Consider the following 27,540-nt stretch of genomic DNA (forward strand, 5'->3'; position numbering starts at 1 on the left):
ATTCTTTGAAATACCACTATAATGACTAAATGGTATATGTAGCATGGATTTAAATATGCAAAACAAGAGTCCGTGGAGCCTAGGGTGCGAGTCTCAAAACACTGGATAGCCCGATATCTCTAGCCTGTTGCCACAGGGTGCCTCCATGATGGGGAGAGCACCACACCACCCTGAAAGATAGGTCCTTAAGTCCCACTCGGTTGCGAGTATTGGAACATACATAGGGAAACAGGGTGGCCCCTTTTTGTCAATGTCTAACTCAAGGTGCGAGTATTGCGATCATGACAAGGGCTTGCCAAGGCAGGCATCCATCCACAGACAGGATGGATGCCTGCCCTGGCAAGCCCTTGTCATGATCGCAATACTCGCACCTTGAGCTAGACATTGACAAAAAGGGGCCACCCTGTTGTTTCCCTATGTATGTTCCAATACTCGCAACCGAGTGGGACTTAAAGGGGTTATCCAGCACTACAAAAACATGGCCACTTTTCCCCTACTGTTGTCTCCAGTTTGGGTGGGGTTTTGAAACTCAGTTCCATTGAAGTAAATGGAGCTTAATTGCAAACTGCACCTGAACTGGAGACAACAGTAGGGGGAAAAGTGGCCATGTTTTTGTAGCGCTGGATAACCCCTTTAAGGGGCTATCTTTAAGGGTGGTGTGGTGCTCTCCCCATCATGGAGGCACCCCGTGGCAACAGGCTAGAGATATCTGGCTATCCCGGGTTTTGAGACTCACAACCAAGGCTCCACGGACTCTTGTTTTGCATATTTAACATTTTTTGGGGGGCATCAGTGGAGACTCTTGATTGAGTACTTCATTGGAGTTTTTTCACTGATCTCGTTGAGTTCAGTGATTACTGTGTTTTGTTAGTATATGTAGCATGGATAAACAAAAATAACAAAGAAAAAACAAGCAGATCTCTTTTGGTCTCCACACCACACATGATCAACCTAGTAGACTACTTTGTAGATCTGTTAATAAGTTTAATAAGTATGTATTGTTCTTGTCATCGGGTTAAATAATTAATGTGCATGGTTATTTAAGGTTATTTAAACAATATACATTAATTATTTACCTATGCTCCTCTAGCTGTGCTCTTCAACAGAACATGTCATCACAAAATAATATGTTTTCATGTTAAAAAAAAGACTATTTTAGCTTTGACTAGCTGCATATACATATATATACAGGGCTGTATTTACCACTAGGCACCTGTGGTCCAGTGCCTAGGGCAGCACCTTGCAGGGGGGCAGCACCAGGGAGCAGGGGGAAGGAAACAACTTTTTTTTTTTTTTTTTAAATCTGTCACCTCCCATTCATACTTGCCAGTAAATCTGGTGTCTTTTCGAGGGGGAAGCTTGTCTTGTATGGTGGAATTATTTAGGTCTGTTTTTTAGGTAAATGTGCCGCCTGGAGCTATTAACTACCAATCTACCAATCCTGTGTGATAATTCCTTCAGACAATATGCAGGCTGCTCTAATCATTGATTCAATGTGGACATTTATGTTTTAAGTAGTTCCAAAATCACGCTCCCCAAGATGGGTCATCCTCAGGTTTAGTGCCTAGGGCAGCAGCAGCTGTTAATAAGGCCCTGTATATATATATATATATATATATATATATATATATATATATATGTATGTATATATATAGTGTGTGTATGTATATATATATATATATATATATATATATATCTTCAAATTGTGCAACTTCACCCTCGCCACAGGTCATATTAGGCTTACACTTTCTGTTCTGTAGAGCATTCTCCCCAATGTGAGTATAGAAAAGACTACAATGAAAGTAATTCATATAACAGATAATATAGGACTCACCATTTACAATAAGTGATTGTCACAGCACACCTCTTCTGCCTCCTTGGACAACAACTCTTTACTAAGGATGATCGAACCTCGGGATTTTGCAGGTTCTACCAAACTCGAATGTTCTCGAACCTGCAGCATTTGATTCCTGATGACTTCCCGGTCCGTGGGGAAGGAGGAGACAGCCCGGGTACCGCCTGGAATTCCGAGATTCAGCCTATTATCTAGACTCAATCCCGGAATACCAGGCAGTACCAGGGCTGTCTCCTCCTTCCCCACGGAACGGAAAGGCATCAGGAATCAAATGCCGAAGGCTTGAGAACCTGCAAAATCCCGAGGTTTGATCATCTCTAATTGGGAATCAAATGCTGCAGGTTCGAGAACGTTCAAGTTTGATCGAACGCGCAAAATCCCAAAGTTCAATTATCTCTACTCTTTACAAGGCAAACTCACAGTATATGCCTTCTGTACTCTTCCACGGTAGTTTAAGTTATCTCTTGTCTACAGGTTTCTGTGGCCTAGGTGGCTGCTCTAAAGCATACATTTGAATGCTATTAACTGCAGAGAAGAAGAAGAAGGAGAAGAAGAAGGAGTAGGATAAGGAGGAGAAGGAGAAGATATATATTCCTTCTAAATGACACTACTAAATTCTGTTTCCTTTATTCATATTACTCACATGTTTATTTTATTGGCATTGATATCAAACACGGTGTAAAATATGTTTTCACTCAATTTTCAATGAATAATTTGACAGCCATGTTTTATTGTTAATTGAATGCTATGCCTTTTAGCATCACTTTAAAAAGGAAACGTGAGGTGTTGCAGCTGCTATGATGGTACATACCCTACCTCAGGGATATTACTTCAATGCAATTTAGTATTTGTCTACTTTCTGAATATTTGTATAGGATAACAACAATAATACTAATAACTGAAGAAGCAAGAGAAGTGTGATTTTATACTGCTTCCATCTTAATATTTAGGCTCTGTGAACAGTGCTCTGAATTAGTGTTATTGTCGTGGTGCTAGCTTATTGTTAGCTCAATGTCTGGCAGTCCATCATTCCATTGACTTCAATGCATTGCACTGAAGTAAATTAAATTGCGGCAATAACTGTAAAAAAGCCTTTCCTCTTTTTTTGTCGTTGTGTGAACATAGCCCAAAAGTGTGAACATTACTATATTCTTGTTAGTAATGACAATTTCAACTGTAGCGCTGATTGCAGATGCTGCTACATCTGCTACTATTGCACAGCTGCTACAATAGTGCAAATACTGTCAGTAATAGTGTTCTATGTACATGGCACAACTCATGCAAACACTGTGTTTGTACTTACTCTGCAAGTATATAATGCCTTCTAGGGCACTCACATTTACTTTCATAAGGCACAAAACTCAATAAAGTGGCCGTATTTCTTAATAGGCTGACAATGAAGCAACAAGGAATAGAAATATTGAAGATTGATGGCACTAAAAGATATCTATCTAATATTCGGATATATATGTTTATCCCATGCATGCTTAAATTAACTCTCATTTTCTCATGTTGCTTCTGATCTTTCCACCAAATAACCGCTGTGTCCCCTTGTTCTTGTTTTATAAATATATATATATATATATATATATATATATATATATATATATAGTCCCTACTGAACCTTTTTGACCATTTAACATACTTAAACGTTTTGATCAAGTTCCTTCTTTCCCTATTTTCCTTCACACCATACAGAGTTATCTGTGTAAGTCTTTCCTGATCTTTTAGGATCTTCCATCATTTTGTAGCCCATGTTTGGGCCCTCTCTATTTTTGTGCAGGTGAGGTCTCCAGAATTGGAACAAATATCCCAGATATGGAGAAGCTAGAGCTCTATACAGTGGGGTCACAGTCTCCCCCTTTCTACTGTTCCTACTGTTGTGAGGCATATGGGAAAACAGCTTTGTTAGTAAATAAGGAATATATTAAGATCTATTACCGAATTTCCTACCGAGTTTTTTCTCGTTTGTACTATTGGTGCCTGCAATGTTATTTGAAACAACACTTCACATTAGAATGGTGCTGTAAATCTACAGTTTGCATTTACTATAGCGATCACATTGATGCCTGCCAATAACCCCTTCAATGACATGATCTACAGTGTATTTAAGTTTGTCAGTGACAGGATTGGCACCTGTCACTAACAGATCAGGATTCCTGCAGTGTGACTGTGGGGGTTCAGATCAGTTTCCAAGGCAGCCAGGCCTCCTTACCTCTGTGCTGCCCAATCTGCAACTAGAACAGCACAGATCTCACAAATCAGTTGTATGTAATAGCATAGCATGACAACAAGCAGTGCAACAATCTAACATTAGACTAGGAGCTAACGGGATCAGGAGAGATGAGTATGACTCGTTGTTTTCTTTTTATACCCACATATTTTATGCCACCAGCACCCCCTTTCTACCAAGAAAACTGGTATATGTATTCAGATCTACATATGCCACACAATTCTCTGTGGTACAGCTCAAAGAAAAGGGGAACTTTTGGAAGAATACGTACACAGCTAGAAAACATGTTTCAGTACATCTTCAACTATAAAAAGTTATGAATAATCCAAAATATTTAAAGTGCCAGCTATACTTTGAAAACAGATCCTGTTATCATACACATCATGAAACAATTCGAACTTCAAACACTCGGCATACAACCGCAATCCTATGTATATGTTTTGGAAAATACACTACTGACAAAGTAACATTTTTTATATGTAGTAAATAATAAATACCGAACGAAACAACTGTTAGTTCCTATAATTTTTTTTACATCTCCAAACTAGCATGCTGTCCAGTATCTGAAATTTGCCTGAACTATTCGCATAGTATTGCTGTGTTACTAAACACTAATCATAAGATTTCCAGCATCGATAAAACAAATCCATTTACATGTGAAGGAGCAGGTGCCAATATATGCTAAATACCGCAGATAATCACAATTCTTAATAGCTGCAATCAAAGTTAATCAGAGTTCTAGAAAACGCAAATCATTCTGGAATCTACATAAAGTATTTAGCTACAATTCCAAAGTAAGAGGCATTTTACAAAAATGACATTGTTTAAGTGTCAAACACCACCCCCAGCACGTCATTAGCATAAAATGACAAGGTATCCCCATTATATCTGGAGTACAGCTACTTGGGTTGTGCTAGCACAAACAAGAGTTGAGGGGTTTAACATTATATTTAAACATACAGTATCTATATTCTTGGCTATTTTTAGTTAGTGTTTTTAATAAGTCCGCAATGGAAATTGTTTATCGATTGTTGGGCATTCGATAATTCATCTCCATCAAAAACGTTGTGTTCTATAAAATGTGTTCTTTATAGGAAACATGCATTTTGTCTTCTTTGTAAAATGTCACAGAATAGAAACTTACAATCATTTCTGCCAGAGGAATCCGACATTTGGCTGACCTAGTTGGCAAGTAGTTTATTCAATGTTATCATCAAGCAGCAGCAGAAAATGGCCCAGTTGCAGTTTTCTTTTTCTTTTTTTTTGCTTTCTTTGTCCTGTGGTATATTTTTTGTCATATGGATCGGGATTAGAACCTTTTATGTCAGATACATACTTCAAAGCTAATGAACTACATTGAAGACAAACTGTGACAAAATTGGTGCTCTTTAGATTATTGAGTGCAGTAAGGGGAAAAACTGCTAAAATATTTTTGAAAAACATACAATACCTGTGTAATCGTGATGCATCTACACAGAAATCTTGTTAGGTGTTATGGGATCATTTAGCATGGTAGGGTGGCCAATGCATTGAGAGATTACTAGAGATGAGCGAACCTTGAGCATGCTCGAGTCCATCCGAACCCGAACTTTCGGCATTTGATTAGCTGGGGCTGCTGAAGTTGGATAAAGCCCTAAGGCTATGTGGAAAACATGGATATAGTCATTGACTGTATCCATGTTTTCCAGACAACATTAGAGCTTAATCCAAGTTCAGCAGCCACCGCTAATCAAATGCGGAAAGTTTGGGTTTAGATGGACTCGAACCCAAACCCGGTTCGCTCATCTCTAATTAGAACTAGAGATAAGCGGACTTTTCGTATTTCTGGTTCGTGAGAATGAGAACGATCGGCGTCGGATTCCCGCTGTCCGTTCGCTCCGTGCAGCGGGTGGATACCAAGCGATTTTCCAAGCGTTCCTTAGGAGGTATCCACCTGCTGCACGGAGCGAGCAGACAACGGGAATCCTATGCCGATCGTTCGGGTTGTCACAAACCACTAATCCGAAAAGTCCGCTCATCTCTAATTACAACTCAAACACTGGTCATAGTTACCAAATATAAAAGTTAGCATTTTTAATCTTTTTGCTATTCTTTTTAAAAGTAGTCAGGTTTAAATATAAAAAAAAAAAAATCTGATTTCAACTGCCCAATAACCAACATCTCAAGAAAAAGAAGTACCTGCTAGGGCAATTGCAGCAGCAAGAGATTGGGCCAGTGGGGGCTGCTATTTTTTTTTACTCAGTTTGGCCACTTTAAGAATTAAATGTTGGACACCCCCTTTGAAAGGGGATTTTCATCTCCTAAACTTAGCTTCCTCTTCCCCTCCACCCTGATTTCAGTCACTGAAGATGGTTGAAAAGCTGAAAGCAGCCAAATGGAGGAAGTTACAAAAAATTGTATAATTCTCATTGGGTTTCATTAAAATTACTGGTACTGATTACATTTTAGTCATAAACAAGATAAAAAAGCAAATATAAAACAGCATCATAGAAATTTCTGCAACTAACCTACATGTAAAAATACCTTAAAAGATTTCATACAATTCACTTTCATGTGTGGGATATTGTGTAATGCACACCCAGACAAATCACATTAAGTAAACACTCAAATTCACTCAACATCGTTTCCTAGTAAGAGCATTTAACGTAAAGAATATAAAAAAAAAAATAATAATAATAATAAAAAGGCTTACAGGCTGTGAATACATGAGAACAAAGAATATCCATGAATATCCAAAAGAGAGGCAAGATATAAAGTACTTTGATCCTTAAGAAATTAATTAATCCATGAAGATAATAATCCCTTATACTCAGTAGTTCATAATAGACTCTCTTCAAATTGTAACAAAAGAATCATAAAGTGATTACTCAATTTATAACCCATATACTCAAGTAAGAGGGAAGACATTAAAATTCATATATTCACCCACTAATTTATAAAGCAATAGATTTACAGCAAATAAAGTAATACAAACCCCAGTAATGGCAGTGACCTACTTAATAGGTTTAATTATATATCTATTTTTACTAGTCGCTGCTATGACATATGTTACAGTTTTAAAATAGCTGCTTTATAATATCTATCTGTAACGCTAAAGCTATACAGAGCTTCCAACTCCAGTGCAATCAAAACTATGCAGACATTCAGTGGGCACATGCATAATTTTACAAGAGAACTGTACGCAAAAATCTACACAGCCATTAGGAATCAGTGTTAAAGGGGTAATTCCATCTAACATACTTTTTTTCTATCCACATGATAGTCGATAACTTGCGATACACTAGGGGTTCAACTGCTGCGTCCCCCTGTGGACTCAAGAACAAAGACCCCAGTCTCCTGGTAGAATGGAGCTTCCAGTTAAACATGTGCCTCACCGGTCTATTTGCTCTCCCATTACTAATACGGACGTTTTAAAAAAAATATAAAAACGGCTGTTCTTTGACGTTGTGTGAACCAAGCATTAGGCTGAGTTTCCACATTTACTGTATGACACCACATGCAGGCAAATAACAATACCACCTTTTTGTGACTGGATAACATCACCATATAGTGACTGGTTAACCCCTTAAGGACTGGGCCAATTTGGATTTTTGCACTTCCGATTTTTCCTCCTTGTGCTTAAATGGCCATAGCAGTTGCATTTTTTCACCTAGAGACCCTAATGAGCCCTTATTTTTGTGACACTAATTGTACTTTGCAATGACAGGCTGAATTTTTGCATAAAATACACTGCAAAACCAGGAAAAAAATCAATGTGTGGTGAAATTGAAAAAAACAACAACAACGCATTGTTTTTATTTGGGGGGTATTTGTTTTTACGCGGCTCATCCTGGGGTAGAACTGATTTGTTATATATGTTCTTCAAGTCGTTAGGATTAAAACAATATGTAACATGTATAACTTTTATATTACGTGATGGCTTGTAAAAAATTCAAACCATTGTTAACAAATATACGTTCCTTAAAATCACTCCATTCCCAGGCTTATAACACTTTTATCCTTTGGTCTATGGGGCTGTGTGAGGTGTAATTTTTTGTGCCATGATGTGTTCTTTCTATCGGTACCTTGATTGCGCATATGCGACTTTTTGATAGCTTTTTATAAATTTTTCTAGATTTGATCCGACCAAAAATGCGCAATTTTGCACATTTTTCCGCTTACGCCATTTACCGTACAAGATCAGGAATATGATCATTTAAAATTTTGGACGATTACACAAGCGGCGATACAAAACATATTATTTATTTGTTTATTTTATTCAAACTTTTATTAGGGGAGGGGGCTTTTTATTAATAATGACACTTTTTTTGTTTTTACAACCATACTAGAAGCCCCCCTGGAGGACTTCTAGTATAAGCACACTGTTCTCTCATTGAGAACTATGCTGTATAGTAATACAGCATAGATCAATGAGATAGGCACTCGATTGCTGTCGGCTGCTGCAGCCGAAAGCATTGGAGTGCCGAGCCGGGATCAGCGCCATTACGGCGCAGACCCCGGCCGGGTGAAGACACGGGGATCGCTCCTCCGGGACAGCGTCCCGGGGGCGATCTCTGCCACTAGACACCAGGGAACGGCTGCATCAAGTAATCGGATCTTTGACAGCTGCATCCGATTATCTAATTAGTAGGCACGGCAATCGGACCGTGGCCGCTAATAGCCGTGGCCCCGGGCTACATGCAGCACCCGGGACCATGGCGGTTCAGAGGGGGGTCGCCGTGCGGCCCTGCTCTGAGCTCCCCGAGGCGGCCACAGGGCATGAATATACGTTTGCGGTCGTAAGGGGTTAATACCGCCATACTGTAACTGTTTAACACCGCCATACTGTGATTGGAAAACACCATCAAAAAAGTCTCCCCCCCATCCCCCAAGAAAATACATAGGATTTACTAACAATTCAGAAAAGTGGGAGACCCAAAAAAAAAAAAACCTTTCCTTTCCCCTGCTCCCTGATGCTGCCCATCCTGCAAGGTGCTGCCCTAGGCACTGGACCACGGGCTTCCTAGTGCTAAATATGGCCCTGGCCCTCGTCCCAGCACAGTAACATAACTGCTCAATTCAGCATTAGCAATACTAAGCCTCCCCAAATGTCTATTCTAATGCCGGTTAGCATTACAATAAACATTACAATTGGTGAAGCATCATGTTTCACTAGGGATGCAGTAGCAGCAATGTTGTCCCTTATAAATAATCGCAATAATGGAACTGTGATCCAACTTAAAGTTGCAAAATAGTTTTTATATATAAATCTTGTATTCACAAAATGATACAAATAAAGTCTTTCACATAACAGACAAAAAGAAAAAGAAAGTCACCACAGTGTAACGGACAAGCAGACGCTGGATGGTATTCGCACCATGCTCCGGTGCACAGCAAGTCTCAGTCCTTTCGAGGCTCTCACCCTCTGGGAAATGATGACGCAGAGACGTACGCTACGTTTCGAGGGAGGAGCCCTCTTTCTCAAGCGCTTGAGAAAGAGGGCTCCTCCCTCGAAACGTAGCGTACGTCTCTGCGTCATCATTTCCCAGAGGGTGAGAGCCTCGAAAGGACTGAGACTTGCTGTGCACCGGAGCATGGTGCGAATACCATCCAGCGTCTGCTTGTCCGTTACACTGTGGTGACTTTCTTTTTCTTTTTGTCTGTTATGTGAAAGACTTTATTTGTATCATTTTGTGAATACAAGATTTATATATAAAAACTATTTTGCAACTTTAAGTTGGATCACAGTTCCATTATTGCGATTATTTATGATGTGGATACCAAGTTAGCGGCTTGGTTTTTGATTGGAACATAGTCACACAGTGTATAAGCACCAGTATCTACTTTTCTATTATATTGCATGTTGTCCCTTATTGCTTCCGGAGAATGTAGAAATATAAAAAAAGTAAGTAATTTTTTTTTTGTAAATCACTAGATTTAATACTATTAGATATATGAGGTCACAGTTTCAGCTGCATGTAGCCAGCCACTCCCATAGATTCCACATCTTAAGTCCACCTGCATGGTCAAACACAACTGGACCTGCTGGCCACTAACCCTCCCCGATACCTGCTGGTCACTAACCCTTCCCAACACCACACAGGGTGGATGGTGAAAAATCAATGGATACCTGTATGTTAGAATGTTCTGTAAATATATTTATTCCACTAAAAACAACACATATTCCAGAATGTTTCATACATGCACTGGATAGTGTGCCAAGCTCATTAACCATTTCATGTATGGCCATGATTATAATTTGGATTGGAACAGTGCCTGTGTAAATAAACCACTTTTTCTGCGAGGATTCTGCTTTCTTGCAGACAAGGTTCAGATTGGCTGTTATGTAAAAGCACAAGCTCATCAGGAAAGTAGCTCTTATTTATCTAGCTAATTTTTATCACTTCAAGGATTGGCTGATGATGAATTACAAGCAACTAATTCATCAGCGAGAAAAAATAAGATTATCAGTTACCTGCCAAGCATACACGATTCTAAGAGGAAATTCTTGAGTGCTGTTTAAACTAAAAAAAAAAACAACATATATCTCAACCCTAATACTGTATCTTCAGGCCAATAAGTCTGTTTAAAAAAAGTAGTTTAAAAATGTAGTTTAAAAAAAAAAGTATATTTAAAAGTAGCACTAGAATTACATTTATATTCTTTCTCAGAAATTCATATGCTAGACATATATTTTAGTAAACATAAATCATGGAAAGATTCCTTTTAATGACGTGCTTGTAACAATGGAAGTGTGTCTTCCTATGAGCAATGCCTCCAATTTAAGTCAAAACCAACATTCCCTTTTCCTTGTGATTTCTCCAGCATGAAGGCTCTTATATATAAATATATCTGTATAAGCAGTAACAGTGGTAAATGGCAGCCTTCCATACAAAGAGATGTGGATCAGCTCCAGTGAACGATGAAATGAAATACAGCTCCACAATTTTAAATGGGCTTATGCATTTACATTCTATTTTTCTCTAAGAATTTTTTTTTTTTTTTTTTTTTTTAAATTCTCATCTACAGGTCATCAAGGCTAACCTAAATTAACCTAACAAAACTGGAGAGGAAAGCGATTTCTACTTTGAGAGACGTCCTTCATCATTAGGACCTGTCTGCCTCTGTCTTTTCTTCATTTGAAATACAGTGGTGAACAAGCAAAGCATTTCAAAATGCCTTCTAGAGTTTTCAGCGGCCAACAAGCGAAATGCAAATATGGCTCAAATATAGTATGTGCATTTATTTTACAAAACTAAAAGAATCCTATTTTATTCCTGTGACAATCTGGTTTAGAAAATACCACTTATTGAGAGGAAAAGAATAAATATAAAATAAAAAAGATAGATAGATAGATAGATAGATAGATAGATAGATAGATAAGAGATGGATAGATAGATAGATAGATAGATAGATAGATAGATAGATAGACAGATAGATAATTGCCAATGGCCGGGTCATCATTTATAACTGTGCAACTAATATTCTTATAATAGTTTCTAACATAAAACTATGCCAATTATACACTAATACTCCCCTTCTACCCTTGAGTATTCTTGGAGCTGTAAGGTCAGCACAGCATCTATGTCTTGTGCAGTGAGAAATAGGAACTTGCATTATGCCAGAAATCCCTGTAGAATATATTATAGTTCCCTGTTAGTGGATATGACAGGAACGGGTGGGAGGTGTAGAGGTCCAGCTGTGCATTTTAATATACACATGTGCTACAATTATGGTGGTTAACCTGGTTGTTACCAATTTTATCATTTGTTATTATTGGAAACATATGTAATGTGTAATACCCTCTACTTTATCACTTTATTATTCATTACTATTTTTAAGGCTGGTGTGGGTGAGATAGACAGCTCAAATTAGATGGTAAATAATAAGGAAAAACAGACTAGTTATACTGTGTATAAGAATGAAAAATATTGCACCATTTAATCAGATGATAACAATTGTATGTCATATACACCAGTAAGTGCACACGAGCATACCAATCTACTGTCTTTTCATCTCTGTCAGAATACATACAATTTTTTTTTAATTAAGAATATAGATGAAGCTGTCAATTTTTTTTTATATTATCAAATTAAGACTAAATTGGGCTAAAATTAGTAAAGGAGATAGAATCCACATAGCAGGGTATAGTAAGTGGTAGTGTGACCATGGTGTTTCATAACTGTAACGGTAACTTCATTAGTAACATTGTACTAACACATTGTCTATTACCAGCAATACCATATAGATTCTATATAAATTACATATTAAAGGGAATCAGTCAGCTGTAATTACATTCCAAACTGTTGACACTGTTAGCTGTAAGGACAAGGAGACACACTTTACCTTTCATATATCTGTCTGTGCTTCCATAATCTAGAAAAATTATTTTATTCTCTGGCACAAAGAGTCAAAGAGGCGTTCCCAAGATCCTGAATAGCTATAAGCTGGAATGTCTCCTCTCTCCCTCCTCCAAGCAGGATCAGGTATGGGAGAGGGGAGATGAGGTGTTACAAGCTTGCTGCACTTCAGGAGCTCAGGAAAGGCTCTTTGTCCCCTTTTACTATAGAATAAACATTAAACTGTAGTTTGGAATGTGAATTGCAGCTGAAAGATTCACTTTAAAATTTACGTGAATTGTACTGAAATATTTAAGTGTTACTCCATTTCTTTTTCTGCATTAACACAGGTATTTACCTTGTTTCTTGTGCAATTTAAGGCTATGTTCACACTACGTAAAACTACGGCCGTAGTTCTCGCCGAAGAACTACGGCCGTAGTTTTGAGTGGCGGAACATAACCTTACTTTCAATGAGATCCCGGCCGGAGCGTACACACATCGCACACGCTCCGGACGGGAACCCATGCGGCGCCGGAAAGAACTGTCAGTTCACACAGTGAAGCGAGCGGCTCCGGCCGCTCGCTTCACTGTGGGCTATGGTAAGCTCTGATGCGGGCGCGCGCTGATGCGCCCACATCAGAGCTCTGCGGCCGGAAAGATCACCCGGCTGGTACTTAAGTACCGGCCGAGATGATCCGGACAGAGACCGGTCGTTCCGTGACCCGGCCGGGGTCACGGAACGGCCGGTCTCATACGTTGCGTGAACATAGCCTAATGCAGATTTAGGTTGTTTTGCTGGTTTCACCATAGGATCACTAGAGTAATATATAATTTGTAAACTAAAGATATTGTGAGCTAGCTTCATACCACACACCACACCATATTTATACACAGCTAATATTATAGTTAAAGGGGTATTCTAATCTGGATATTAATATTAATAACATAGATATTATTCTGGGCCCTGCACTTATCATGAGTTATAGAGGCCACGGGTCCTCTCAGTGTTATGCTGTTTATATAAGAGTTATTAACTGCATAAAACACCCTGTTCAGCGGTTTTCACCTTTCTGACTACACTTGGTGGCTGTTAACAGGACCTGGGGGCAAGGGGGCCCTAGATATCAAGATAGGTGTGGGTCCCAGACATGAGACCTGCATTAATTAGACATTTATGGGAATGTCCCTATAACCATTTTGATGGATCTTTAACATCAGGTATACCATTGATATGCAGTTGCATAGAGTTATTTTTTTTTAAAGGGAAAGTTAATAATATATATATATATATATATATAATTTTTTTATTTATTTATTTTTTTTAATTTAAACTTTTTTTTTAATGGGTCTAAACCTATAGTGAATGAACTTATGCAAACATATTTGCACACTTTGGGATATATCTGCCATTGACATGCACCATAAAATAAAATTTAGGTTAAATTATACTTTTTAAAACTTATTGTACTAAAGGATTCTGCAGCTTATGTTTTTTAACATAAGCAGGACACACTTTCTAACACTGTATAGGTATGTCTAGACCTTATATTTTAGGCCAGCCTAAAAACTAGTTGATGCTCTGCATACAAAACAAAACATTACCATTAGTAGTATAGGGGATAAAAAGTGGATTGTTGGGGGTCCAAGCACCCAGACCCCCACAGGGACACAATTGCGCCCCACAAGTTTAGTACTCGGAAGTGTTTGGTGGATGGCCCCGTAAACTATGAACAGAGTGCCACACAGGCATACTAAGTATTCCATTTTTTGAGAGGCGACTGCGCCCTGTTCTTGGGTCCAAGTGGTCGGACCCCCTGTAATTAGCTTGTTATCCCCTATCCTAAAAATAGGACATAATACTAGATGGCAATACCTCTTTAATCTGTAGTGAGATGAATGATATATAAGCAACCCTTACAATTTGTGTTAAACTTATCTGCATAATGGGGCTTGTGACCCTCTTCACAAGACTAGTAAGGTCATCTAAGCCCAGATTCTTCAGACTCTGAAGTGAGTTCTAGCAAGAATCCTGCAGCAACTGAGCCCAAAAGGTACAGTGATGCATTCAATCAGGCTGGTCATATTGTATTAAGCATGTGTATTTCCAGGCACATAATTCTATCTACACTATCAATAGCTTTTCTTCCATTCAATGGCCTTTTCCCATTTAGATGTGTGATTTCACCCCTAGGCTATACAAGGACAGGAATCAATTTTCATAGTAGGAACTGTTCATTTCACTTAAATAATTTTTGCACAATAGACTCAAATTGCTGCTGTATCGATTGAAAAAATAAACTCGGAGAATGGCTAAGGATAACTCTGAAGGGTTAAACATACAAACATAATAATTCTAGACCATGATGAGGGCTGCTAAGAGGCACTCTTAAACAAGTCTTGAGTAGTTAAGAAGGGTTGAGACAATTTATAATAAATCGTACAGGGAAAGAAACGGCCGGTAACAACCACGCAGGTTACTGGTATTATTTCCCACACTGCATTGATAGGCCTAAGCTGACAGGCTGAAAAGTATTGCACCACTTTCTCTACTGGCACCATTTTTCTTTCATAAATCTGACCACTCTTCCAAATCCGCACATCTAGTAAGAGGCATGACAGCTTTCTTATTTGTCTTTCTAGATCAATACTAACTACCAGACTTCTCATCTATCCCTAGAAGACCTTGAATAACTTCTTCACAAAGCAGAATTTAATTAGAAGCAATTATGAAAACAATGGAGTGACCTTATTCAACCTCCACATAACCTATAGCAAGTTGTGGACTGTTTACTGATGTTTATGGATATTGGCACCTCCAACACATATTTATGGATATGGTGAATACCTACATCCTCAGCAGAGCAAGGTTATCATGGTGTTCACAAAGGTGAGCTAAAAATAGTTACTACTTTAACGGATTGGCCCAGGTGTATAAATGGTGGTGTGAATGATAATGATTAAAGATGAGCGAACCTGGAGCATGCTCGAGTCGATCCGAACCTGAACTTTCGGCATTTGATTAGCGGTAGCTGCTGAACTTGGATAAAGCCCTATGGCTATGTGGAAAACATGGATATAGTCATTGGCTGTATCCATGTTTTCCAGACAACCTTAGAGCTTTATCCAAGTTCAGCAGCCCCAGCTAATCAAATGCTAAACGTTCGGGTTCGGATCTAATCGAACCCGAACCCGGTTCGCTCATCACTAATAATGATATATTCTGCAACAAATGTATGCATGTGCGCCATGATGATATTTCTTGCTCCATACATTATCATATTAGTCTACCATTAACGTTCACTCAGCAACCAATAAGGCCTTATCCTCATGTCCCGCAAAGTTATTTGTGATTCACGGATTAACTTGGTGTCCATTGTTTTCATTTGAGCTATTCACGTTTAGCTTTTTCACGGCTCCGCAATCCATTCAGTGAAAAAAATATGTCCAAGTGCTTGCAGTATGGAGTAGCCAATAGAAGTCTATGGCATCTGTGTTTTTGCGGGTGTCACAGATGTCTCAGGCAAAACGTGGATCAAATCTAAGCAAACAATTTTTTTATTTTTTTTTAACAGTTCAACATTTTTGCGGATATCGATGCAATTACGGATCATTTGTACAAATAGCAAACCCATATGCAGACCTGAAGAAACACTGAACATGTGAATGAGGCCTAACTTTCACTCAGTATTATCACATTTCAGAATAATTTTGATGTTTTTTATATTATTTTTACAATCTGATACACTAGGCACTACTATATTCATAGACAGAGGATCCAACATTTCTGGAACACAATGCACCAAAAAGGGGAGCCTGCTGTTATACATGGGGACAACTGTTACAAAATGTCTGTATAGCATTAAGAGTTGTACATATAAGAAAATGACTTCACCCCTCAATTACATTTAAAAAAATGTTGTTGCCTCTATAAACCAGAATCCTGAGGTTATCGTTACTGTAAAAGTTTCACAGTAACGATAACCTCAGACTGCTTGCTGCAGGCAAAAATCATTGTTTATACTGCACTTAATATACATGACCCCATTATACCTGAAATAGAAGGAATCGTTATGATAGGCGACAAGCTGAAAAAGCACTTTGCATTTATTAATAATCCAGCTGGAACCTTTTCATGTAAAATCACAGTCACAAAGTGCTGACAGTGAATACAAGTAAAATGTCAGTGCACCAATCTTCACCCTCCAAATACGAATTATTATGAGACCATTGTAAACACTTATTATTGATATCTTGGAATTGGTCATTGAATTTATTCTCTTCAGGACAGTTTCAGATGGTTGTATGTATTGAACTGACCTATAGATCACAAAAGTGAACTAAGTAGAACCATTTGGAGGGAGGGGGGGGGGGTCTACCAGGATGATAATAAGTAAGCTATAATACAGAAGTATCAGTTAAAGGAGAAGTCCATCCAATTTTAAAATCTGGCAGCCAGCAGGTGCAGGGGGAAATTTGATCAGGAGTAAACTTACCTCTGTACCTAAGCAATGGGAACTGTCTCAGGACCCCTGCTGGGCTCTGGGATGTCTGGCGCTCATACGTCACAACCCGGCTGATGAACTGGCCACTCAGTGACTGGGACGGGATGTCCAGTCCAGTCCATCAACTGGGACAGGTATTTTCCCCCAAGTCGTGACATCATCACAACTCAAGGGGAAAATGCCTTCCGTTGAGGGCCCTGCGGACAGTCTAGCCGCTCCCTGCAGGCATGGGGAGAGGTAAGTGTGTACTCGTTATCAAATTCCCCCCGTCCCTGCCGACTGCCAGATTTTAAAATTGGCCGGACTACTCCTTTAATGCCATAAGCAGGGCCGTTTCTGTGGCATCTGCCGCCTGAGGCAAACCTCAGACGGCCGCCCCACACTAGCAACCCCCCCACCCACACACACACTAGCAACCCCCCCCCCCCCAGCCAGAGCTGCATTCCCACATGTAACGGAGTCTCCCCGGCCCGGACAGCATCTGATAAGATGCTGAGAGCGGGGGAGAACTCTATTGATATGGGCTGCGCTGAAATGACAGCACCACGCGCTGCTGATTCATTACAGCATCGCACATATCAGTACAGTTCTGCCCCGCTCTCAGCATCTTATCAGATGCTGTCCGGGCAGGGGAGACTCCAGTTACAGGCATTCCTCAACATGGGAATGCAGCCCTAATAGGAATACCCCCCCCCCGGCGCTCCCGCGCGCTTCGATCTGACCGCAGCCCCCGCCGACACTCACCACAGGCTGGAGGGCAAAAGGAGATGCTGGTTGACGGCGCGGGAGCCCGGCGGGGTACAGTGGTGAGCGCCGGGGACAGGAAAGGCAATCGGCTGCAAGGCTGCTGTCTGCCGCCCCCTGCAGGAGCGCAGAATCTGCCGCCTGAGGCGGAATACTCATTCCGCCTCATGGCAGAAGCGGGCCTGGCCATAAGTGTTTATTCTTCTTTTTTCTCAATGACATAGTTACATTGAGTACAGAGTTTGCTGTCATAACAATTTCCCTACTCCAGAGAAGATACTCTTTCTATACAACAATATGACTTTATATCAGTTCTTTACAAGGTTTTAGTCATGACTGTTTAGATAGTGGACCCTGACTGAAGTTATTGGGACCTTAATAATTGTTTTCCAGCTGGTTTCTTATTAAACCCTTTAATGCCACTGATCTCCTAGTGTGGAGAGTGGTTTCCTAGAATATTCATCTACATTCTATAGGGAAATGTAAAGGTGTTAAATGAGAAATTCCAGCAACATAACAAATTAGTGCCTGCAGGGGATGGGGGAAGATAATAAAGAAAGTATACCTACCAAACCTTGAGCCCATGTGGCACCACATCACCGGGCTCCCGGACCCCGTCTGATATCATTTTTTTTATTGCTGTACGACACGACCTGGAGAAAAAAGGGTGGAATATAGCCTGCTCAGCCAATCAGTGACTGCAGCGGTGTCCCACCCCCATCACTGAATGGATGAGTGGGGCATCCGTCATCCAGGTCGCGACGTTCACGGACTGAGATATGCAGAGTGCTGCCGGAGGTCCTGGAGCAGGATGCATCGCTGCATGGGCATTACCATCGGCAATAGTTGTATTTTTAAACAGTAACTCGGTATATCATTCCTGATTATTAGACAAACTTTTATGTTTATAAAATGAATAGAATTTTGTTATCTTGTTTTCTGCTAATAGAGAAAATCAGTGGACATTTTGATGCATGAAGTCTGTCTTCTTACTTTAAGGTAACCCACAGCACATTATGAGTAAGAAATTTATGAGCCTAGTGAAAAGCAAGCATTGCAGATGTTATACTGTATGACCACATGATCAAACTAATATCTAAAGGATGTTGAGCACAGGTGATGGTAGTAGCATCATCTGCATCTCAGAACGTACTTGATTTTAGTTATTAGACTTATACCCCTTCTGAACCTTCCTAATGTAACCTGAGAATTGTTTAGAATGTGGAAGTATTGTAAGAGTCTTGAGAAAGCCATTCATATAGCCAATTATGGTAATGGTGGTTGGAGTAAATACAGACTCGTCTCCCTGTAGCATGTGAGCATCAAACACCTGTCATGTAATCTCATCAGATACTAAACAAAGGCTGTGCCCTCTCATTAGACCCCAGTCAACAGCAACAAACTAACTAATGAGGTTGTGATTGCAGGAGGAGAATAAATGAACAAATCACAAAAGAACAACTGCAAGAACACATTCAACTCAATAAAGCCAGATCAATGGTAGCACCAACTGCAAGGAGCTATTCAGATACATGCATCTTTAATGATCAGCATATCCTTTCACAAATCTGTCCCATAGCAATATATTTATTAAAAGTTTACAAATCTCTGCTTGATGCTAAAGGAATAGGCCATAAAATGAATTTCTGCAAGTCTGCTTTATTATAGCACATTACCTTTCTTCCATCATAAATGGAAGCACAAAATGTGCAAATCCTGGCAAAACAACTGTCATTACACAGTATCCCCTTCAAAGTGCATTATATTATCACAGCACTAGCTGTTCCAGTATCTATACATAGCTCAGCCAAAACATTAACCCTTCAGCAATCAGGACTGTCTGGGTTTTCAGGGTGAATCCACACATAGCAGAATTGGTTGCAGAAATTACTACAACTGAAAATCAGTTCCATTCAGCTGACATGATGTTTGGGAGTTTCCTTTTAGCAGTGAAACTTTCTGGAACAGAATCAGTCACATGTGAATCAACCTTAAGAACCATTTTGTTCTTCATTTTTCCTTGCACCTTAAATTGTGTGCATTCACCAGGTTGCATAAAATAACATTTTACCTTTGTTAAATGAGTAGGTACAATTACAGCAATGACAATTATGTATAGGTTTTAATGTAATACTACTTCTGAACAATAAAAGCGCTGTCCAAGGCCCAAACTTTCAATGTATTTGCAAGGAAAAATGAGGGGAAAAGGTAATTCCCACATTTTATTTTTATTTACATCTTCCTTATATGGGTGATTATGAGCGCAGCCATGCTATATATTTATATTTTTTAAATTTGATCAAAATTAAACTATTTTTATGAATGTTTAACTGACTGGCCTGTAGTTACTTGCTTTTTCTCTACTACTCTTCATACAGTTGGGAAAAAAATATTTGCTATAGGAATCACGGGTTAGAAGGGGCTGATTAAAAAGTCTTAGGGTCCATTTACACAGAAAGATTATTTGACAGGTTATCTGCCAAAAATTTGAAGCCAAAGCCAAAAACAGACTATAAACAGAGATCAGGTCATAAAGGAAAGCCTGAGATTTCTCCTTTTTTTCAAATCCATTCCTGACTTTGGCTTCAAATCTTTGGCAGATAATCTGTCAGATAATATTTTTGTATAAATGGACCCTAACATTGGCGATGATAGAAAGGTGGCAGACCACACAGTGCATCACAAATGGGTCTGCATAGTCATAGACTGGTTACACTGGTCGTGCTGACTGGTGCCTGTCACTAAAAGTGCCTATAATGTCCATGTAAACATTAAAACTGGAGCATGGAGCAATGGAGGAATGGAGAAGACACCAGGACGCAATATAAAAAGAAGACAAGCCAGCAGAGGTAGTGTGATACCCTGGACAATGTTCTGCTGTGAATCTAAGAGTCCTGACATTCCTGTAAATAATACTTTGACAAATATTATCTGCCTAAATTTTCTTGCAGACCATGTATATGCCTTCAGGACAGCAGTATTGCCTAATGGTGGCGACCTCTTTTAACAGAATAATGCACCTGTCACACTGCTAAATTTGCTCAAGAATGGTTTCAAGAATGTGACAAAGAGTTTATGGCATGTCAATGGTCTCTGAATTCTCAATTCTTAATCTGATTGAGCAGCTGTGGGAAACCAGGTCCGATCCATGGAGGCACAGACTTGCAACTAATAGCAAGACCCTGAATCCCAGGAATTTTGTGAAGCCCATTCCTCAATAGGCAAAAACGGTTTGGTATGCATGTATATTTACTAAGCAATATTGACCATAACTAGATGTTTAAAACTGCTTGGTACTCTAGAAACACACTCTGAATCCTGCACAGTAGGGTGATGTTGCTTTGAAGCCCTAGAATCCTAGTTTACAGTGTAACCACAAGCAACATCAGCATGAAGTGTGTATGTCCCCCCCCCTTGTGTATGAGGGGTATGGAGATTATTACACTGAAAGACTCAGCAGTATTACTTATAAGTAAATACATGGTAACACATGAGCTCAAAACACAACATTTTAGATTTAATGTACAAATGCTTTGCCAGTATATGTATATACTGATACTGGAAATTATGGAAATTTCTAACACAGAAATGATCTCTATTCCAAAGGACACTTAAAGTATAAAATCTTAGTTATTGTCCTACATGTCTGGGCTATATGATATAGGCAACTAGAAAACAATGCTGCTAAAATCTGTTTTTCTAGGTTCTCTTATAACCAGGCTTCGGAAAAACTAAAGTGGCTACTAAAGCCTTTATTAATGTGTCCATCCTTGAGGCAAAACACAAATGACATCAGAATGTTGAGCTTAGGAACTGTATAATAGCAGAATATTCCTATTCATTTAGATGCCAGTATCATACCGGCTAGTGACACCCATCTTGGTAACAGTAGTAACATGTGTGCTGCATTGCTAAGATTCCACAAAGCAACACTTGCCCTAATTGTTCCTGTGATAGCCTTAGTTCTACCAATATGATAGGCTACAAACATGATGCAGTGCTGAAAAGGATGACTACTTTAGGCTACACAGAAAATGCTGTTGCCGAGAACAAAGCTTCAATAGCTTTCCATTCTGGAGTGATACACAAATGCTAGGAAAAGGAGCCTGCTGCAACTTTAGGCAACTATCAGCCTCACAAACATAAGCTGCATTATGAGAGGGTCATGTAACTTTCATTATTTCATAAGAGAAGCATAGAAAATAGACCACGGTACATGATTTCACAATACTGCTACATTCGTATAGTCTCATCTAAATATTTATGATGTTTTTGTTTAAATATTACTATTCCAAGTATAGCCATACATATATGTATAAAGGCTTAAAGTCATATTGCACCTATTCTGTTTAGTTAACCTTCATGGGTAGATTGAAAAAACCTAAATATGTAACAGAGCTCTGGATAATGCCTAGACAAGCATGGGACTGCAATTATAAATTACAATGCCCTTTCTTTACGTCGCAGTTCTATTCATCTATTTGAAACATTGAGAGACAGATTGGACATTAGGGAACGGATTAGCCACAGGACGACCTGTATTTCTACACAAAAGCCTAAGTGTGGAAAAATGGCACCCTGTGTCACTCATTCTTCACTTCCTGAAAAAAACATATTCATGGAAATGGCCATTTAAACAGCTCTTTCCCACTCATGGCAGAACAAGTGCTGATTGTCTCCCCCGCACACATCAAAACAATTTGACTTAGCCGGAATAAGATCACCAGTACCAATATAGGCCTCTCTTTAAGACAACTAAAGGACAGGAAATGGTTACATAAAAAGTGGTCACTAAAAATAAATAGAATTTTTTTTTACATAAACCTATTCATCCAATCAAGAAATATATAGTAAACTGATAGGAGGGGATGTCTTTATCAAGCAGAGCCCATATGTAGAATGTATTGGTAGGTGTAGACTTTCAATGAGATTTTCTACCTATGAAGTGTCTACTTAAAAATATCTTTGCATCTCATAGAGGTCTAATTTCTGGATATAAAGGTCCTCTAAATTATAGAATCCTAAAAAATGTAAAGTGCACATGGTTTTACTCCAACAATATGCTGTATAACCAGCACTATCCTCCAAACGGCAGTTTAAGGCATCTATGGCTGCACAGGGACTCCAAACTGTAAATCAAATCCGTGCATATTCCGCAAGATGTTCCATTTTGAGGCTAATAATTCAGGAAGCCCTGATCGAGTCTAATATGGAGAGTTTGGCTCCAGAACTAATGTGAAGGGGAAATCATTTCATATGCATGATGTGTTAAGCCACAACTGCAATCATTAAACCCATCATAAAGTCCACTGTACATTTCTCATTAAGGGTATAAACCCACACACCGTATATGCAGCAGATATGCAACAAATACGCAGCAGATTTGTTGGTACAGATTTGATGCTGTGTTCAGTTATTTAGATCTAATCTGCTGCGATTTTGCTGCGAGTTTGCTGCGTATCGCAGCAGTAAATACGCTGCATATACGGTGTGTGGGTTTATACCCTAAAGCTGCAAGGGGAGAAAAAATGTCCTCTAAACTGCGCTTTCAACAAGACACAAGCAAGCTGGAATAAGGATGTTATGTGATCAATTAGGAGGATTCTTCTTCTGAACTTTCCATATTCTTGTTTTCCAAGGATCAAAATTTCTGCACCACAGGAAACATTCCCCTGGCAAGTTCTCCTTGACATTTAAAGAAAAATTGAAGCTTCATTAAGACAGAGGAATGCAAAACACAAGTGCAATGGGGGAATGTTACCTTGTATAATACATTACTGGGCTGGAAGTGGGAAAAGGAGATATATGAGCAGCCAACCTCCAGACATTGCATGGCACTGGGAGCAGCCTGTATTAACAAGTGTAGCAAGGAAATGTTCAGCAATAAGCCACACATACAGTAGCTCTCTATCTCCACAACGCTCCCAGGCACTTAACTAACCGCACACACATTAACTAGCTCTTAATGATCACACACATGACGTCCTAAATAATGAAAAAGGTAGAGAAGTCATCTACGCCTTCCTTTCCAGAACCAGGTCAGTGCCCTCAAACAACCAGCCAAGCTGGCCTCACATATTGATATACAACAATAGGATTTATTCTGGGAATAATAAGCCATTGAGCAATTTCCTGTGATGTTTGCTCAGAACATACCAGAAGATCCAGACTTCCATCAATTCGCTGGTAATAAATACTGCTATAGCAACAGATGTGAGCTTTGTCATTCCTCAGCAACAACAATCTTGAGAAAAAGCCATGTTGCACCACAAGTAACAAGCCGCTTGGCACCCCAGACAGAGGGGCAACCTAACTCGCAGGGCCGGGGGCTAGGGACAGTGATTTGTACTCCTAATAGGATTATTGTATTAAGGCACAGTGCGACATCTAAATAAAGACTACAAGAATGAAAGCAGCTTCTTCTTGTCTGCACTGATAATGAGTGAAAGAGGGGGTCACCGTAAGGTATCTGGGGTCTATAGGTGCAGGTGAAGTCTATGGGAAGGGCAGGCTGCACAGATGGCAAGGACTGGCATAGTATAGCATAATACAAGCCTACATAATCACTAGGCAGCAGCTCATCAGGAACATTTTCCATTGAGACTAAGGATAATAAATGTGGCGTTGTGTGGCGTTCAAACTGCAGATGCCGCTATGTAAAGAGAACATCATTCAACTCCATTAACCTTTCACACTGTGGATTTCCAATGGGATGCCTGCTATTCAATGACCACCCAAAATCCAGTTGAGTGAGTTTGTTTGGAGTGAGGACTGGAGAGTGGTGAATGGACTGGGGCCTGAGCTGCAGAATCCGCTGCATCCTCTGTGCACTCCTCTGCCCTTTCCATAGAACTTTAGTGCCATCTATTGAAAACTTGCTGAATAAAAGGGGATCAGGGCACCTATTGATCTGGATTCCAAACAAGCCAATTACTCAACAGGATTTTTTTTTCTTCCTTTCCTCCCCAGCTCTGAGCGAGTCATCCCACCTGCACAATGCACAGCTCCATGCACAGCTTCAGCGTTAATTGCCGCTCAATGGGAACAGTGCCCAATAGCAGGCGTCTTACCGCATCCAGTCCCCAGCCTAAGCATGCCAGCACCATGGACTAAGTCCAAGCATATTTACCTTCTTTAAGGAACTGCGAGTGGATGAGGAATAGAAGCAAACAGCAGATGGCCGCCCCTGCTAGTGCCCATAAAGCCTTCAGGAGCTGCATGTCGCTTCCCAAGTCAGCGAATCCCCACAAAGTAACACAGTGAATCCCCAGTCCAGCGATGCATGAAGGGCTCCCGGCTCACAGGAAACTCTCAGGCACCATGCTCTGCCCCCGGGCTGGCTGCACCAAGCCCCCAAGCAGCCATGAATCAGCGCTCTGTTCCTCGGAGTTGGCCGGGAGACTGGGCACGATTGCGCAATAGATGGGAGCCATCAATTATCCCCGGTCAATTCCTGCCCATCTCCCCGTGGGCGCTGCCCCCCTGCTCCGTCCACTGGTGTCGGGGGCTCGCAGGATTCCTGCCCCCGTGTGCTGCAACTTGTCCTGGTGGTGGTGGTAGGGTCTGCTAGGAGGTGCTCCCTTACGTGTTGCTCTGCAGAGGCTCCTCTCTGCCTCCCCGGTGCCCCGGTGGGATGACTCCAGCACAGCCCCCCCGGCTGGTAGACGGCTTTAGGTGCCGGTGATTCCGATGCAATGATCCGGTGGTGAGGGAAGGGCAGGAGACGGGCAGAGTCCGCGCTGCTGCTGCAGCTGCTGCTTGTGCTGCTGCTGCTGCTTATTGCGGAGGCTGCGCTGCTTCTCCCTCCTGTTCTCTGGGAGGAATGTGTGATGCCGCTGCCCTCCCTTCCTCCCTCTCTCCCTCCCTCGGCGGGTACAGGCTGGATGGTGGGAGAGCTGGATTATTTATTGTGTCCGTGCCCGCTGCCCGCTGCCTCCTTATTTGAACAGTGCCAGAGCTCAGCGCAACTTTCCGTGAGCGGAGCCCGTGACGTCACGGTGTGCCCCCCTCCTCCGGCACACGGTGTCTGCCGCCCCCCCTACCTTCCTCCCCCCCGAGCCTGTGACCTGTCACCCTCTCCCACAGACCGGGACTGGCAGGGCTTTCCTTGCCGGCCCAGGGATTCCGCTCTACATCACCTGTGCCAGCCCCAGCAGCAGCAGCAGCAGCTTCCCGCCTGCCCCTCACTATCACCTCAGAGCACTGCGGAGGGAGCGCGCTACTGCATGCAGCCGGCCTGCGCTAATCATGCGGCCTGCCAAGTGTGCAATCTGCGCGCCCCTATTGTGTGGGAATGGGCAGCCTCTCCTGGCATTGTGTGCATGGCTGGTAGGTAGGCTGGCTGTCTGGCTCCTTAGTAGCACACATAGTCTCTGGTTGTCTAGGACACGTGAAGTGGAGCAGTCCTTTCATCTCTCTCTATAGCAGGGACTTAGGAGAAGTTTCATGTGGCTGGCTGACAGCTCGGCTGCCCCTTGCCCTCTCAGGCCCCTCTCACACATCCCCACTGCTGGCATCTGCCTGCCAGGCTAAGCTGCCTAGTCTAACCCAGTAACAAGTAGCAATACAAGCAACAAGCAGAGAATGGTGTCACCTGGCATCATACACCTTGATAGTTTGGTGTTTTGTTGCTGTCCATAGGGCGGTGGATAAGTCCAATAAATTATCACATGGTCAGAAGCTTAGAGGAAAAAAATCTCAGGAATACACTGGAAAATAGTTGTGTACAGTTCTGGCGTCATTATATACATTTGCTATTGGGAAAGGGGAAGTTCAGAAAAAGAAAAAAAAAACTATCAAATCAACAGGTGCCAGAGTGTGTCAGAGATTTGTAATTTATTTCTGTTAAACAATCTTAATTCTTCCAGTACTTATAAGCTGCTGTATGCCCTGTAGAAGTGGTATTCTTTCGAATCTGGAGAGAAGGAGAGGTTTTCTATGGGGATTTACTACTGCTCTGGAGAGTTGCTGTCACAGACAGAGGTGGCATCAGAGAGCACTTTGTCAGACTAAAGAGAATACATAATTTCTGGCAGGACATACAGTAGCTGATAAGTACTGGAAGACTTGAGATTCTTAAAGCGACTCTGTACACACAATCTGCCCACCCCAAACCACTTGTACCGTCGGATAGCTGCTTTTAATCCAAGATCTGCCCTGGGGTCCATTCGGCAGTTGATGCAGTTATGGTCCTAAAAAACTACTTTTAAACTTGCAGCCCTGTGCCAAACTGTGGTGGCGTAGAGTGTCTGTGCATTAGGCTGGCACACCCTCTCTGTTCCTCCTCCTGTCCTCTTCATCATTAGGAATGCCCCAGGCAAGTATTCTCCTATTCCTCACCTGTGTAAGCACGGCACATGGGCTGGATCGTTAAGGTTCCTGTGTAGTGTTCACTGCAGAGGAATAGGAAAAATCCTGCCAGTGGCATTCCTAATGATGAAGAGGGTGGGGAGGAGGGAGGAGGGGTGGTGCAAGGTTAGGGCATATATACTCTAGGCCACGGAAGTTTGACACAGGGCTGCAAGTTTAAAAGTTGTTTTTTAGGACAATAACAGCAAAAACGCAGCATCTATGTAGAGCCAAGAATGTGAGTGCGCTAGACACACACTGTCATTTTGCTGTCTGTCTAACATCTGTTTTTAAATGTTTAATTTTAATGTACAGCAAAACATGTAGGCTAAAAAAATCTTTTGATCCACTTTTTTTTTCATAATGTAAGTCAGTTGAAAACGGATTCTGATGGATGGCATACAACTGCATCCATTTTTACCCTCCGTTTTTGTATCCATTATATATAGAGAGAGAGATGGAGAGAGAGAGACAGCAAAACACAGTGTGAACCTAGCCTAATACTTGCAGAGGACTTAGGGGGAGATTTATCAAACATG

The 27,540-nt window shown here is 40.8% G+C and overlaps 1 protein-coding gene across 1 annotated transcript in view; it reads right to left on the reverse strand.

The window, feature by feature from the left end:
* TAFA5 (TAFA chemokine like family member 5) overlaps window positions 1–25,422 on the reverse strand; it is a 429,171-nt gene extending 403,749 nt beyond the window's left edge. Inside the window, exon 1 of the mRNA XM_069956116.1 lies at window positions 24,783–25,422. Within this exon, the coding sequence (XP_069812217.1) occupies window positions 24,783–24,873 (91 nt within the window). The 5' untranslated portion in view covers window positions 24,874–25,422. The remainder of the gene's footprint in view (window positions 1–24,782) is intronic.
* Window positions 25,423–27,540: the final 2,118 nt, after the last annotated feature.

Source organism: Dendropsophus ebraccatus, chromosome 1 (genome assembly GCF_027789765.1).
Source record: "Dendropsophus ebraccatus isolate aDenEbr1 chromosome 1, aDenEbr1.pat, whole genome shotgun sequence".
NCBI lineage: Eukaryota > Metazoa > Chordata > Amphibia > Anura > Hylidae > Dendropsophus > Dendropsophus ebraccatus.